Genomic DNA, 16575 nt, shown 5'->3' with positions numbered 1-16575 from the left:
ACTCTGCCACACTCCACTGGAGCATCACCCCTTCATTCCTGCACCGTGCACCCCCCTGGAATTCTTCTCACCATGGTTGAACCCCACAAATATTCTGCCCAGTCTCCCCCCTCCGCTCAAGAATTCCTATTGTCAGATCAGACAGAAAACCTTCTGTTCTCATCCGAGGAATCAGAGAATTCCGCATAATATTTGGGGGAGTCTGCACCTGACCCCCCTTCTTTTTGTGACTCTAGGATTGTATTATTATCACATATGATTCCCGGATTCCTCTCATGTGTCTGTTATGTAACCTGATGGAGGAGGAAGCACATGTGTGCTGTGTTCAGCTGACGCCACCCCCCAGGCCCCGCCCCCTTCTCCTGACACCTCTCTCCTCTCTTGCATCATACTTTCCAATGAATGAAGTTTTTTCTGCACTTGTGTCCATGCAGCATGTCAGCCCTGCTGCAGAACATCGCACCTTCAACCCCGCAATCTATAGAGCTTCTGCAGACCAATCGCTCTGCAACATTGTCACAGTCTGCAGACCATCGCTCTGCTACATTGTCACAGTCTGCAGACCATCGCTCTGCTACATTTTCCCACTCTGCAGACCATCGCTCTGCTACATTGTCACACTCTGCAGACCGTCGCTCTGCTACATTGTCCCACTCTGCAGATCATCGCTCTGCTACATTGTCATACTCTGCAGACCATGCAGCTCCTCAGAATTATGCAGAGCATTGCAGCCCCAGGCACCCTGCTTACCTGGATTTTGGCGATGAGCTCCTTGGGGGTCAGTCCTGGACATTCGGTGACTTGGATGCCCCCCTGGGATGTCAGGATGCGGGCACAGGCCGGTGCCAGGCTGTCACTGATCAGGACCCGTCTGATGTCACTGAGGGCCATCGCTGGAGCTCTGCAGACACGTCTATTCCTCCTGGATCAATCCAAATCACTGGATAGCCCTCCCCCATTCCCTCCTCTATGGGTGGAAGGCTCCTCCCCCTCTGATGTCACATGGCACAGATTTCTGTTCTGAATTTTACTTTTTCTGACATTTTCCTGAAATTCTCCCAGAATTCCCCACACTGGACGCGCTCGCTGTGCGTTATCGATACTTATCGCCATGTTGATGTTTATCGCTCTTCATTCGTCAGAGAATCCGCTCAAAATCATGACTGCGAATGGGCGGATTTCCCCAAAAATATCAAATATGTGACGACTCCACACAATACCCCCAAACCTGCGTCCGGATCCGCAAAACTCCCAAACCTGCGTCCGGATCCGCAATGCCCCAAACCTGCGTCCAGACCCACAATGCCCCAAACCTGCTTGTGTGAGCTCCTGTGGTTCAGGTGGTGATATGATTGTGGGGGGGACATTAGAGTGTGAGCTCCCCTGGTTCAGGTGGTGAAGGGTTTGTGGGGGGGACATTAGAGTGTGAGCTCCTCTGGTTCAGGTGGTGATGTGATTGTGGGGGGGACATTAGAGTGTGAGCTCCCCTGGTTCAGGTGGTGATATGATTGTGGGGGGGACATTAGAGTGTGAGCTCCTTTGGTTCAGGTGGTGATGGGATATCTGGGTAGATCTGCAGGATGTTTGGACAGATGAATGCAGGAAATGTATGATTATCTATCTGGAGGGGACTTCGGGGACATTTGAGGGTCATTCTGAGTTTGAAGGTTTAATATTGACTTTCTCAGGTCGTGATGTCATTGGACGGTTGTCTTGTATGTGACCTCCATAAACAGATCCGGTCTCTGATTGGTTGCACTCAGGACGTACAGTCCATATCGCGCTCGGCGTCTGTCGATAACGGATGATGACAATAATGACACAATATTCTGTCCGAAGGTTTCATTAAATAATTCTTTATTGCTACAAAATATTTATTGCTCCCTCGTGATATATAGTCGGGGTGATCATGTATGTGCGTGGCCTGCGGGGAAATTGAGGCGCTCGTCTTGGGCTTCAGACAGAGGACAGACCATAATGTGAACTCAATGGGTCCAATTGATGTGCGTAGCCGCCATCTTTGAGTACAGATAACCTAAGGCTGAGCTCTGATTCTGGGGTCTTGGTCCCCACCTTGCTATATAAAGTGGTCAGGCATCGGCCCTCAGCTCTCCATCATCTTGTTGTCACTACATCAGCCGGTGTAAGAGTAGAGTGTAGAGGAAGAGGAGGAGGGTGAGACATGACGATGGGCAGATGGAGCCGTTGGTCGGGTCCAAAGGAGTGATCACAGCCGGAGTCACCTGGAAATTGGGGACATATTGTTGGATCCAGCTGGAGTACGACGTCACTCTGGTATAGACACCTGGGCGGTTGGCGAGGGCACAGCCAAATCCCCAGCTGACGATGCCGGCTAGGAGCCATGAGCCATCCCATTTGCAAGCAAGAGGACCACCCGAGTCACCCTGTGGAGTTCAGAGACGCACAATGTTAGAGACAAAAGATCAGAAGATGGGATCACGGCCTTCTCTATGAACAGATATGGGGGCGACAAGCCGCTCGTTTCCTCCTTTGAAGGGGGTCGGATTTCATTGTTTTGGGAAACCTTGGAGACTTTTATGAAGGGTTTCTCATATCTATTATGTATTCTACTTGAAGATCTGCACACCTGACTTCTCAGGTCTGTACGTCCCCAGGGGGTTCCCACACTACCTGCCAAATTTATAATTAATTTTAGGGGAAATGAAGAGGATAAGGTGGGAACACCTCCTAGGTGGGCGGGAAAACCCCAACATGAGCAGGAACCTGGGCTAGAACTATAGCAGGGCCATCCCATCACTGGTTACCTAAGGGGGTGCATGAAACCAGACCGCTACGGCAGAGATCAGACACTAGTGGCGTTCACCACTATATTGGCGCACAGTACAGAGGACCATCGTGTATATAATAGTTTATTGCAGGAATGGATAATTCCAGACATGGATCCCCAATGTGCCTCTTTTAGGACAGCCGGAGCCTGTTTTGATGTGGCCAATAAAAGTCCACGTTCCTCAGCTTTTTGGAAGTATCTTTCAGCTTCCACACTGTTTGAAATGGCTCCAAAACTAGTTTCCACCATTGGCCGGAAGACCATTATTGGCCAGGAACACCGCCAATGACCAATGACTGACAACCCGTCCCCTCTCGTTTACCTGACATGCATCCTTCTGTCCCTTCTCGAATCCTGCACAGATCATGTCCCATTGGATGATGGTTTTGTTGGGGCTCAGCGTTGGGTTATTGATGTGGTACATGGCATCACATTCCTTTTGTTCTATAATCGGAAGTTGGACCTTCTGAAGGGTTTGTGGAGACGGCAGGCTCACTGCAATAGACAAGGTATTGTTATTGGTTACTCTGTGTCTGTTCCTCTACATTCCTCTTCACATGTATGTGGAAACCATCAAACAAAATGTACAACAATGGAACTGAAGTACGCACATGTCGGTCAGATGTCTTCATAAGCAGAGCGCCAACCTCACCTTCAGTGTCCTCTCCTGGACTGAAATGTCTTACTCTGATGTCACTGCACACTCTGAGCCTCTCACAATGTGCATTAGAAGCTGCAGCAACTCAGATAGAGCCCGCCTCATTCCCTGGCTGGAGGACATCCAGCATTATATAGCCATTTCCTCCCCTTCCCTTTGCTTGCTGGTGTTGAGAAGGTACAATGATTTGGGTTAGGCATATTTATTCTTCCCTGGCCAATCACTGAGGGGTTTATTGTAGTGAGGTCCTTTGTCTCAGATTATGCCTTGGGAGGATGGAGAGCCTGGGGTGGATGTCTGTGTGAGAGGTTCCTTGCCTTCTAGGCCTTTGCCTGGGGCGGATGTCTGTGTGAGAGGTTCTTTGCCTTCTAGGCCTTTGCCTGGGGCGGATGTCTGTGTGAGAGGTTCTTTGCCTTCTAGGCCTTTGCCTGGGGCGGATGTCTGTGTGAGAGGTTCTTTGCCTTCTAGGCCTTTGCCTGGGGCGGATGTCTGTGTGAGAGGTTCTTTGCCTTCTAGGCCTTTGCCTGGGGCGGATGTCTGTGTGAGAGGTTCTTTGCCTTCTAGGCCTTTGCCTGGGGCGGATGTCTGTGTGAGAGGTTCTTTGCCTTCTAGGCCTTTGCCTGGGGCGGATGTCTGTGTGAGAGGTTCTTTGCCTTCTAGGCCTTTGCCTGGGGCGGATGTCTGTGTGAGAGGTTCTTTGCCTTCTAGGCCTTTGCCTGGGGCGGATGTCTGTGTGAGAGGTTCTTTGCCTTCTAGGCCTTTGCCTGGGGCGGATGTCTGTGTGAGAGGTTCTTTGCCTTCTAGGCCTTTGCCTGGGGCGGATGTCTGTGTGAGAGGTTCTTTGCCTTCTAGGCCTTTGCCTGGGGCGGATGTCTGTGTGAGAGGTTCTTTGCCTTCTAGGCCTTTGCCTGGGGCGGATGTCTGTGTGAGAGGTTCTTTGCCTTCTAGGCCTTTGCCTGGGGCGGATGTCTGTGTGAGAGGTTCTTTGCCTTCTAGGCCTTTGCCTGGGGCGGATGTCTGTGTGAGAGGTTCTTTGCCTTCTAGGCCTTTGCCTGGGGCGGATGTCTGTGTGAGAGGTTCTTTGCCTTCTAGGCCTTTGCCTGGGGCGGATGTCTGTGTGAGAGGTTCTTTGCCTTCTAGGCCTTTGCCTGGGGCGGATGTCTGTGTGAGAGGTTCTTTGCCTTCTAGGCCTTTGCCTGGGGCGGATGTCTGTGTGAGAGGTTCTTTGCCTTCTAGGCCTTTGCCTGGGGCGGATGTCTGTGTGAGAGGTTCTTTGCCTTCTAGGCCTTTGCCTGGGGCGGATGTCTGTGTGAGAGGTTCTTTGCCTTCTAGGCCTTTGCCTGGGGCGGATGTCTGTGTGAGAGGTTCTTTGCCTTCTAGGCCTTTGCCTGGGGCGGATGTCTGTGTGAGAGGTTCTTTGCCTTCTAGGCCTTTGCCTGGGGCGGATGTCTGTGTGAGAGGTTCTTTGCCTTCTAGGCCTTTGCCTGGGGCGGATGTCTGTGTGAGAGGTTCTTTGCCTTCTAGGCCTTTGCCTGGGGCGGATGTCTGTGTGAGAGGTTCTTTGCCTTCTAGGCCTTTGCCTGGGGCGGATGTCTGTGTGAGAGGTTCTTTGCCTTCTAGGCCTTTGCCTGGGGCGGATGTCTGTGTGAGAGGTTCTTTGCCTTCTAGGCCTTTGCCTGGGGCGGATGTCTGTGTGAGAGGTTCTTTGCCTTCTAGGCCTTTGCCTGGGGCGGATGTCTGTGTGAGAGGTTCTTTGCCTTCTAGGCCTTTGCCTGGGGCGGATGTCTGTGTGAGAGGTTCTTTGCCTTCTAGGCCTTTGCCTGGGGCGGATGTCTGTGTGAGAGGTTCTTTGCCTTCTAGGCCTTTGCCTGGGGCGGATGTCTGTGTGAGAGGTTCTTTGCCTTCTAGGCCTTTGCCTGGGGCGGATGTCTGTGTGAGAGGTTCTTTGCCTTCTAGGCCTTTGCCTGGGGCGGATGTCTGTGTGAGAGGTTCTTTGCCTTCTAGGCCTTTGCCTGGGGCGGATGTCTGTGTGAGAGGTTCTTTGCCTTCTAGGCCTTTGCCTGGGGCGGATGTCTGTGTGAGAGGTTCTTTGCCTTCTAGGCCTTTGCCTGGGGCGGATGTCTGTGTGAGAGGTTCTTTGCCTTCTAGGCCTTTGCCTGGGGCGGATGTCTGTGTGAGAGGTTCTTTGCCTTCTAGGCCTTTGCCTGGGGCGGATGTCTGTGTGAGAGGTTCTTTGCCTTCTAGGCCTTTGCCTGGGGCGGATGTCTGTGTGAGAGGTTCTTTGCCTTCTAGGCCTTTGCCTGGGGCGGATGTCTGTGTGAGAGGTTCTTTGCCTTCTAGGCCTTTGCCTGGGGCGGATGTCTGTGTGAGAGGTTCTTTGCCTTCTAGGCCTTTGCCTGGGGCGGATGTCTGTGTGAGAGGTTCTTTGCCTTCTAGGCCTTTGCCTGGGGCGGATGTCTGTGTGAGAGGTTCTTTGCCTTCTAGGCCTTTGCCTGGGGCGGATGTCTGTGTGAGAGGTTCTTTGCCTTCTAGGCCTTTGCCTGGGGCGGATGTCTGTGTGAGAGGTTCTTTGCCTTCTAGGCCTTTGCCTGGGGCGGATGTCTGTGTGAGAGGTTCTTTGCCTTCTAGGCCTTTGCCTGGGGCGGATGTCTGTGTGAGAGGTTCTTTGCCTTCTAGGCCTTTGCCTGGGGCGGATGTCTGTGTGAGAGGTTCTTTGCCTTCTAGGCCTTTGCCTGGGGCGGATGTCTGTGTGAGAGGTTCTTTGCCTTCTAGGCCTTTGCCTGGGGCGGATGTCTGTGTGAGAGGTTCTTTGCCTTCTAGGCCTTTGCCTGGGGCGGATGTCTGTGTGAGAGGTTCTTTGCCTTCTAGGCCTTTGCCTGGGGCGGATGTCTGTGTGAGAGGTTCTTTGCCTTCTAGGCCTTTGCCTGGGGCGGATGTCTGTGTGAGAGGTTCTTTGCCTTCTAGGCCTTTGCCTGGGGCGGATGTCTGTGTGAGAGGTTCTTTGCCTTCTAGGCCTTTGCCTGGGGCGGATGTCTGTGTGAGAGGTTCTTTGCCTTCTAGGCCTTTGCCTGGGGCGGATGTCTGTGTGAGAGGTTCTTTGCCTTCTAGGCCTTTGCCTGGGGCGGATGTCTGTGTGAGAGGTTCTTTGCCTTCTAGGCCTTTGCCTGGGGCGGATGTCTGTGTGAGAGGTTCTTTGCCTTCTAGGCCTTTGCCTGGGGCGGATGTCTGTGTGAGAGGTTCTTTGCCTTCTAGGCCTTTGCCTGGGGCGGATGTCTGTGTGAGAGGTTCTTTGCCTTCTAGGCCTTTGCCTGGGGCGGATGTCTGTGTGAGAGGTTCTTTGCCTTCTAGGCCTTTGCCTGGGGCGGATGTCTGTGTGAGAGGTTCTTTGCCTTCTAGGCCTTTGCCTGGGGCGGATGTCTGTGTGAGAGGTTCTTTGCCTTCTAGGCCTTTGCCTGGGGCGGATGTCTGTGTGAGAGGTTCTTTGCCTTCTAGGCCTTTGCCTGGGGCGGATGTCTGTGTGAGAGGTTCTTTGCCTTCTAGGCCTTTGCCTGGGGCGGATGTCTGTGTGAGAGGTTCTTTGCCTTCTAGGCCTTTGCCTGGGGCGGATGTCTGTGTGAGAGGTTCTTTGCCTTCTAGGCCTTTGCCTGGGGCGGATGTCTGTGTGAGAGGTTCTTTGCCTTCTAGGCCTTTGCCTGGGGCGGATGTCTGTGTGAGAGGTTCTTTGCCTTCTAGGCCTTTGCCTGGGGCGGATGTCTGTGTGAGAGGTTCTTTGCCTTCTAGGCCTTTGCCTGGGGCGGATGTCTGTGTGAGAGGTTCTTTGCCTTCTAGGCCTTTGCCTGGGGCGGATGTCTGTGTGAGAGGTTCTTTGCCTTCTAGGCCTTTGCCTGGGGCGGATGTCTGTGTGAGAGGTTCTTTGCCTTCTAGGCCTTTGCCTGGGGCGGATGTCTGTGTGAGAGGTTCTTTGCCTTCTAGGCCTTTGCCTGGGGCGGATGTCTGTGTGAGAGGTTCTTTGCCTTCTAGGCCTTTGCCTGGGGCGGATGTCTGTGTGAGAGGTTCTTTGCCTTCTAGGCCTTTGCCTGGGGCGGATGTCTGTGTGAGAGGTTCTTTGCCTTCTAGGCCTTTGCCTGGGGCGGATGTCTGTGTGAGAGGTTCTTTGCCTTCTAGGCCTTTGCCTGGGGCGGATGTCTGTGTGAGAGGTTCTTTGCCTTCTAGGCCTTTGCCTGGGGCGGATGTCTGTGTGAGAGGTTCCTTGCCTTCTAGGCCTTTGTCAGGGATAGTAAGACAGTGGAAGGAGGATGGTTTATCTAGCTGTCTGTCTGGGCTTAGAGTGTCCTAAACTGGCTGTGGCAGAGACCTAAAGAATTCTAACCTGGCCGGTGGAACAGGCCAAAAAAACTGAGAGGTATTGACTGGTCTGGGCTTACAAAATCTACACTGACCTGTGACAGAGGCCCAAAGAGACCTACATATGTTCTATGGCAGACATAAAAAGATACTGGAAGACAGTAGTCTGTCTGGGCCTAAAGAGTTCTCTGAGAAGTCTATTAAAGGGATTTTAGGTGCTCTTGTTGGCTATTCTGTACCCCTAATCCTCTCTCCCTAGACAACTGAGCCAATAAATTACAAGAAAAGGGTCGACTGTTGGCTGCTGTTGGTTGGTCAGTGGGTGTCTGGGTGTAGCTGCAGGGCAGGTCACCATTAGGATGGCTAGGATGGTCCGTAAAATCCAGAAGCTCCTTGGGGGAGGGGGGGAAGGGGGTAATTGCTACACTAACAATCATCTTTATTGCTCTGTGCGAATCAGATTGCAGGATGCCAAAGAATCACAGTTGAAAGTCTGAACCTGACTGGTGACTAAGGGGCGTTACACAATCCATAGTACCGTTATGTTCACTCATGAGGTCACGTGTACTCCCCGACTGCCTATTCTACTGTATCTAATTGTAGTTCCAGCCAGCTGATTTATGAACTCATGTGCCGGGACTGAAGAAGAAACAAGTGCCCATAGCCTGACTGAGAGGGACTGCTGGATTCTGCTTTCCTCCTGCAGGCAACTTGGTGGTCTTCCATCCTCAGGAACTCCTCATTGGTCAATGTTCTACAGCTTGGTCCATTTGCCACACGTCATACTCTGAACACTGTCTATCCTGATGTGTTCCTGTCCTATGACTCTTCCTGAACACTGCCTACCCTGATGTGTTCCTGTCCTCTGACTCTTCCTGAACACTGCCTACCCTGATGTGTTCCTGTCCTCTGACTCTTCCTGAACACTGCCTACCCTGATGTGTTCCTGTCCTCTGACTCTTCCTGAACACTGCCTACCCTGATGTGTTCCTGTCCTCTGACTCTTCCTGAACACTGCCTACCCTGATGTGTTCCTGTCCTCTGACTCTTCCTGAACACTGCCTACCCTGATGTGTTCCTGTCCTCTGACTCTTCCTGAACACTGCCTACCCTGATGTGTTCCTGTCCTCTGACTCTTCCTGAACACTGCCTACCCTGATGTGTTCCTGTCCTCTGACTCTTCCTGAACACTGCCTACCCTGATGTGTTCCTGTCCTCTGACTCTTCCTGAACACTGCCTACCCTGATGTGTTCCTGTCCTCTGACTCTTCCTGAACACTGCCTACCCTGATGTGTTCCTGTCCTCTGACTCTTCCTGAACACTGCCTACCCTGATGTGTTCCTGTCCTCTGACTCTTCCTGAACACTGCCTACCCTGATGTGTTCCTGTCCTCTGACTCTTCCTGAACACTGCCTACCCTGATGTGTTCCTGTCCTCTGACTCTTCCTGAACACTGCCTACCCTGATGTGTTCCTGTCCTCTGACTCTTCCTGAACACTGCCTACCCTGATGTGTTCCTGTCCTCTGACTCTTCCTGAACACTGCCTACCCTGATGTGTTCCTGTCCTCTGACTCTTCCTGAACACTGCCTACCCTGATGTGTTCCTGTCCTCTGACTCTTCCTGAACACTGCCTACCCTGATGTGTTCCTGTCCTCTGACTCTTCCTGAACACTGCCTACCCTGATGTGTTCCTGTCCTCTGACTCTTCCTGAACACTGCCTACCCTGATGTGTTCCTGTCCTCTGACTCTTCCTGAACACTGCCTACCCTGATGTGTTCCTGTCCTCTGACTCTTCCTGAACACTGCCTACCCTGATGTGTTCCTGTCCTCTGACTCTTCCTGAACACTGCCTACCCTGATGTGTTCCTGTCCTCTGACTCTTCCTGAACACTGCCTACCCTGATGTGTTCCTGTCCTCTGACTCTTCCTGAACACTGCCTACCCTGATGTGTTCCTGTCCTCTGACTCTTCCTGAACACTGCCTACCCTGATGTGTTCCTGTCCTCTGACTCTTCCTGAACACTGCCTACCCTGATGTGTTCCTGTCCTCTGACTCTTCCTGAACACTGCCTACCCTGATGTGTTCCTGTCCTCTGACTCTTCCTGAACACTGCCTACCCTGATGTGTTCCTGTCCTCTGACTCTTCCTGAACACTGCCTACCCTGATGTGTTCCTGTCCTCTGACTCTTCCTGAACACTGCCTACCCTGATGTGTTCCTGTCCTCTGACTCTTCCTGAACACTGCCTACCCTGATGTGTTCCTGTCCTATGATTCTTCCTGAACACTGCCTACCCTGATGTGCTCCTGTCCTATGACTCTTCCTGAACACTGTCTACCCCGATGTGTTCCTGTCCTATGACTCTTCCTGAACACTGTCTACCCTGATGTGTTCCTGTCCTATGACTCTTCCTGAACACTATTTACCCTGATCAGTTCCTGTCTTTCTGATCTGCCTGAACAACACCTAACCTAACCTGTTTATTCTCTGTGACTCTACTTGAATGCTAAATGTTGACCACGGATGTTTTTGGACTATGTATTTTCCTGTCGGGTTGGTACTTTGATTATCTACCTTCATATTTGTCAGTGGAATGAGTTAGAACAGCAAAACAAGAACCTACCTGAAGGGGCTATTCATTTGGATTGGAGGTTCCTTAGGTTCATTTACCTAAAGCAACCCAAACCTCCCAGTAGTGAAAGAGAGTGTTTGCATTGCCCATGGCACTGACATGGGATATTTTCACTGTTGATTGTTATCATTGCTGCTGAACTTTAATAAATAATATGATATAGTAATACATATGAATCCCTTTCCCCAGCAACTGTGTCTGGATGTAGATCAAAGAGCCCTTACCTCCTTGGTTCATGGAGCCCCAGCCAGTGACGTAGCAGTTAATGCCGCTGGGGAACTGGACATTCTCGGCAGGGATACAGATTGGCATGATGTAGTCCGTGTACTGTATAGAGTTCCGCAGTTTGATAAGGGCGATGTCTCCGCTGGAACCGTCCCGCTGGTAGATGGGGTGGATGTTAATTGCACTGACTTGAGACATGACCCCACTGGGTATTGACAGCTGGTAAGCTCCAAGGTTCACCATGTAATCAGCTGGAGAGTAGGGCCTGGTGGTAAGAGAAGAACATCACAACACCAAATGTCCACCAACAAATAGGAGAATTCAGATAACGTATGAACATTTCTTGCTTTCATCTCTTCCTTACAGCAGCTACATTGTGAGTACATAGCCCCATCATATCCTGGCTTGGGGTGTTCAACTCTCCTCTGTGGTCTCACAGTGAACAGGCACATCACACCCCAGTCCACCCTAAAACTCCTCCGATGACAAGACACACACTGCCACCTTATATACATCTTACTGGTCAGCTCCAGGTTTCACCTCTCGGGAGGTGAGCGTACAGCTTCTCCTTTTGCAGGGCACCTTCAGTTGCAATATTTGTTACCCATGAGAAGGGTCATGTTAAAGCATAGGTGAGGTTGGTACGCCTTGAGGAAAAAAGGAACACCTCAAGCAGGGGGCGTAACTAGAAATCACAGGGCCTCATTGCAAAATTTTATATGGGGCCCCGTGATTTCTAGTTATACCCCTGGCAGAGCCCACTCGAGATCCCACCTGAGGGTGAACCTGCTGCAGAGCCCACCATAGACTCTCTATGGTGGGCTATGCAGGGTCACCCTCAGGTGGGCGGGTCGCACTCCTTACCTGTCTGCCTCCTCTTCCTCCACGGTCGCTGATAGGCCCCGCCTCCTCCGTCACCGGGCCCGCCTCCTTCTTCGTCACCGGGCCCCAGCTCCTCCCCTGCTGCCCACCACGGGCCCCGCCTCCTCCTCCACTGCCGCTGCTGGCTCTCATTGACTCTGTGGAAAGGAACGCGCCGCTGCACAGATTACTGTCAGTGATCCGAACAGCGGCGTGTTCGTCTTCAGCCGCCAGTGAAAGCCGCCAGCAGGGGATCCCATAGCGACCCAGGCGGCCCGCACGGCATCTGGCCGGGCCCCACTGTGCCCCGGGCCCCATAGCGGCTGCCTGGGGTCGCTATGGTGATTGTTACACCAGTGACCTCAAGGTAGGTATAAACAGAGGCGGGAACGACTCATCCTCCCGACTTTAGGAAATGGGAAGGAAGGGCAACTTTTACTGCAAGCATATGTTGGGAAAAGGCCTCAGGAGGCCTCCAAGCATGCAGACTATGAAGAATGAGAGAGGGAAACACATTTCCATGCATATAGTGTAACTGGCAACATCAGCAAAAAAAAAGGATTCTACACAAATTCAAATGACTAAACCACTTCAATGTTAATCATTTTTTTTTTTTGCTTTGAGTCAGCATTTCAGAGTGAGCAAAGGGATAACTTAAAGGTTGGATATAAAGTCCAAAGGAACACAAACAATACAAATCTGCCCTAAGATCCTCAGACCTAAGAGAAAGACAATTGTGGCAGAACACGGGCAGAGGGACTTGGTTTCTATGATGGGATTGTCTCTAGTCTGTAACCATACAACTATGGCAGACAAATCCCACCAGTGGAGATATAAGAAGTCTGCACTGAGCTCATCAGACTCCAGCTACATTTCAAATATCTTTCTGTTGAATTGGACTTTACTGCATCATATACATGAAACAAGCAACAATTCAGCCAACATGCAAACGTTTGCCAATACATGCATTGAACTGTACAATAGATGGCACTTACCCTACAAATCACCTACCGTACAAAGCAGTGTGCAGCGGTCAGCACCCACTGGGAGTCAATCATGACCCCCCCGCAGATATGGTAGCCATTCTTCCTCAGGCTGATCTGCCAGGGCCATTCCCCATAGAAGGCATCCTGTCCACCCACAATGCGATCTGATGTCATCGGCTTCCCACAACCTGTGCAGAATCAGAAACCATCATTGCCCACCTGCAGGCTGTGGATGGTTGGGCAGTTTGCATGGAAGATATCAATTATTTTATTTCTAGAAGTTAGAAGACTCACCTGAGTAAGATGATGAGAGATGAAGACCTGAAAGACAAGGAAACAAGGTAGTATGTCAGCTCGAGGAACTATTATGCACTGTTCAGGTACAGTGAGACGATCTGCCCTCATTTTGGGTCACTTATCATGTCTTCTGCCACCCCGAGAGTGTCTTTTCATCTCAAAAGACACCCTGAAATATTTTTAGCTATCCTGAGAGAATCTGGTTTTTAGTTGTGGTCACCCATAAGGTCATTCAATTCATTACCCTGAGAGAGTCTAGTGCTGGAAACCTTACCGTGAAACCTTCAGATACAATTAGATAGCACATTCCTCTCTTTGGACACCCAACGTGTCTCCTGTTACCCTAAGGCTGGGTTCACACCTAGGCGTATCGAATATGCGCGTTTGTCGCGCATTTCGTGCCGCGTGTTTTTACAGCGATTTGCAGTAATAAAAAAACGACAAACGCGCGTTTCCGAGGGCTACCTGGCTGTATCCCAAAGGGATACGCGCGGCACATATGCCCCAAAGAAGCTCCTGTACTTCTTTGGGCGTAGGGCGTTTTGCAGCGCGTTCCTACGCGCTGTAAAACGCCCAGGTGGGAACCAGGCCTAAGAGTGTCTGGTGTTCCTAATGGTCACCTATGATGTCTTCAGCTACCCTAAAAGGGTCTGGGTCCTCTCATGGGACACTTATGTCTTCTACTAACTGGAGAGTGTTTGGTCATCATCAGGGTGAGCCACAATATTTTTAGCTATTCTGAGAAAGTCTGGCCTTTTCCTAGGTCACCCATGAGATCTACCATTCCACTTCCCTGAGAGGGTCCAGTCCTTTCACAATCACCCATGGAATCTTCAGATACACTTAGAAAGTCTAATCCTCTCATGGGACACCCATCCTGTCTTTTGTTACCCAGAGAGTGTCCGGTGGTCTCCAGAGTTAAAGGAGAACTATGGGGGTTAGGGCTTTTCCCCATAGTTCTCCTTAGGGTAACGGGAGGACACAAACTAGCGTCCTCCCGTCATCCTAAGCTCAGTATACCGCAAGCTACAGCTCACTATATACTGAGACGCCGCAGCTGAAGCGGATCCCGACAATTATGTCTGGATCCGCCTAGCTCCGTGAGTTACTATGGGAACATCTGTCTTCTTCAGGGTCACCCATGAGATTTTCCACCCACAGAGAGTCTAGTCCTTTTACAAATACAAACCAGAAATCATCAGACTTATTTAGAGATTCTGCTCCTCTTATGGGTCATCTATCACAAGATCTTGGTCCTAATCCCAGAGTTAAGCAACCAATATGTTTTTTTTGTCTCTCTGGGAATCTGGTGATGAGATCTCTGCACACCTGCTGCTACCATTGCAAAAGTCTCAATGTCCCGTTCTTCCTCTGAATATGTCATGTATTTTATACTGAGGAGAGCGCAACAATAAGAGAGAGAGTCCGAAGGGAGCAGGTGCTGAGTAGGAAAATATGACAGAAGGATTTCACCACTGGAGTCCACTCAATATACAAGGAACCAGCGTGTGACTCTGCCCACCAGACTACACCTATACCTGAATGATACGATTGAAGCTCGGATGAGTTATTGCTTCAGAACAAATGTAAAATTATTATAACAAGCGGCCAACTAATTTACAAACACATTGTTAAAAAATGTCTTCATATTGTTACCCTGAAAGACGGGTTTGTATCATTGGGAGTGATGATTACCGAATCAACGTTACACTAATTGGCGTGACAATCACCTAACAAGGAGCCACATTGTCATTGTTGGTGTGTTAGAGGCGGGACTGAGTCACCAGCAAATTAAACCATCATCGGCATAACAGACATTTATTTTTATCTTAAAATGTGGCTGTGGGATTCTTCTCACGTTTCAGAGTTTCCAGAATTTTCTTTGAAGTGAAGCTTGGCCAAATCTGAGTTCCATTTTGGAGATTTCCATCATATTCAAAATGCTGAGATCGCCGCCTGTGGCAGTGAGTTCCAGACCCTAACTGATCTTACTGTGAAGAACCCCCTGAAAAGGTCTTCCACATTCACTTCTCCTCCAAGTCAAGATCAGAAGGAGGTGGAGGCAAGGCGGGATTTACTCTCTCTGCTGCCCCAATGCCAGGTTCCTCAATGCGCCGCCCCTGTATGCAGGCTGCATACAAGTGATCTCGGCGTCATCGCTGAGATCACTTGTACAAAACAAGCGGCGGCTTCCCCGCTCTACATTTAGCTCTGCTTGCCCAAAGCCGGGCTACATGTAGAAAACTACCTGCCCGGCACCCGGAACTACATGTCCCAGGCGTCTGAAGATAGGAATTCCACACCCCTGCTGCCCCTCTACTCCCTGCTGTCCCGAGGCCGGGCCTTGGTTGGCCTTGTGGGACATCCGGCCCTGAGTGGAGGTCTAGGTGTGGTAAAAGTGGTCTTCATTTTCCTTTTTTAAGGGAAATACGCCTTAAGGTGAAAGTTCATCTTTCCATTTTATTTCATGGGGATTTATTTCTCAAATGCTCAGTTTTATCGATGCGCATTGGGTGGCCTCGGTGCCCATTTTAGGTGACAAAACACAGAAATCAATCAGAAAATGAGTTACGTCTCACTAATTCGTAGGCTTTGGGTATATTTTTTGAACAACAAACCCACTAAATCTTATTATTTTTCATTATTGTTTTTCAGAAATGAAGAAATAAGTAATTTTTTATAGTTTTTTATATTCCCACATTGCAGAATTTTAAGCTGTTTTAAAACTGGAGATACAATCTGCACTAAAATCCTGCCCGTCAGATATCATTCATTGTTGTTCGCAGTTTCTTGTGATATTCTGATTTCTCTCTATAATTTCGTTTCACATTCTTAAAAATAAAAAAATCTGGCTGAACTCTGACCTCAGAAAATCTTCTTACCTATAAAAAGACAACATTTAGTGGTCGTACTTACCTGTTGTAAGGAGAAGGGACAGTGTCCACAGATGAAGATGCATCATGGTGTTGGTGGTCAGTAGGTCACAATGGCTCCAGGTGGAATCAAATGAGATTGAATGACCCCCTCCACAGCTCGCAGCAAGTGGGGAGGGGAAGCAAAGACGTTTGATGGTATCAGAATGGAGAATGAAGCAGATCACACGACATGGATGAAATACTGAGGAATACCTGAAGTTGTATTTACAGTTTGGAGCTTCGGAGGTGACGAGGATGTCACTCAAATGAGGTAACACACGCACAGTCATGTAAAGATATTGAGCTGCTATACATCCATCCTCATCGCCTCCTCCCCACATAAAGTTCAGCTGTGCCGACTCCCTGAGTGACTCACCCACGTTTATAGACTGAGAGGCCACAACCCTCTGATAGAAGACTACCTGTATATAGACTGAGAGACCACCACCCTCTGATAGAAGACTACCTATCTATAGACTGAGAGACCACCACCCTCTGATAGAAGACTACCTATCTATAGACTGAGAGACCACCACCCTCTGATAGAAGACTACCTATCTATAGACTGAGAGACCACCACCCTCTGATAGAAGACTACCTATCTATAGAGCAAGAGACCACCACCCTCTGATAGAAGACTACCTATCAATAGAGCAAGAGACCACCACCCTCTGATAGAAGACTACCAATCTATAGAGCAAGAGACCACCACCCTCTGATAGAAGACTACCTATCTGTAGACTGAGAGACCACCACCCTCTGATAGAAGACTAACTATCTATAGAGCAAGAGACCACCACCCTCTGATAGAAGACTACCTATCTGTAGACTGAGAGACCACCAC

At 50.1% G+C, this 16575-nt stretch overlaps 2 protein-coding genes across 2 annotated transcripts in view; both read right to left on the bottom strand.

Annotated features, from left to right (window-relative positions):
- Positions 1-945, bottom strand: part of PHGDH (phosphoglycerate dehydrogenase) — a 17258-nt gene extending 16313 nt beyond the window's left edge. The window contains exon 1 of the mRNA XM_018573600.1: positions 751-945. Within this exon, the coding sequence (XP_018429102.1) occupies positions 751-891 (141 nt within the window). The 5' untranslated portion in view covers positions 892-945. The remainder of the gene's footprint in view (positions 1-750) is intronic.
- A 1184-nt stretch (positions 946-2129) lies between these two features.
- LOC108801694 (serine protease 27-like) lies at positions 2130-16021 on the bottom strand. Its single transcript, XM_018573598.1, has 6 exons — positions 15733-16021; positions 12814-12840; positions 12545-12716; positions 10672-10937; positions 3132-3304; positions 2130-2405 (listed from the first exon to the last, which is right to left on the bottom strand). The coding sequence occupies exons 1-6, from the start codon at positions 16019-16021 to the stop codon at positions 2130-2132; spliced, it is 1203 nt and encodes a 400-aa protein (XP_018429100.1).
- Positions 16022-16575: the final 554 nt, after the last annotated feature.

This window comes from Nanorana parkeri, unplaced genomic scaffold (assembly GCF_000935625.1).
Source record: "Nanorana parkeri isolate BGI_ZX_2015 unplaced genomic scaffold, ASM93562v1 scaffold2446, whole genome shotgun sequence".
Taxonomy (NCBI): Eukaryota; Metazoa; Chordata; class Amphibia; order Anura; family Dicroglossidae; genus Nanorana; species Nanorana parkeri.
Note: the sequence above shows the minus strand (reverse complement) of the source record. Positions and strands in the feature narration are given on the sequence as shown.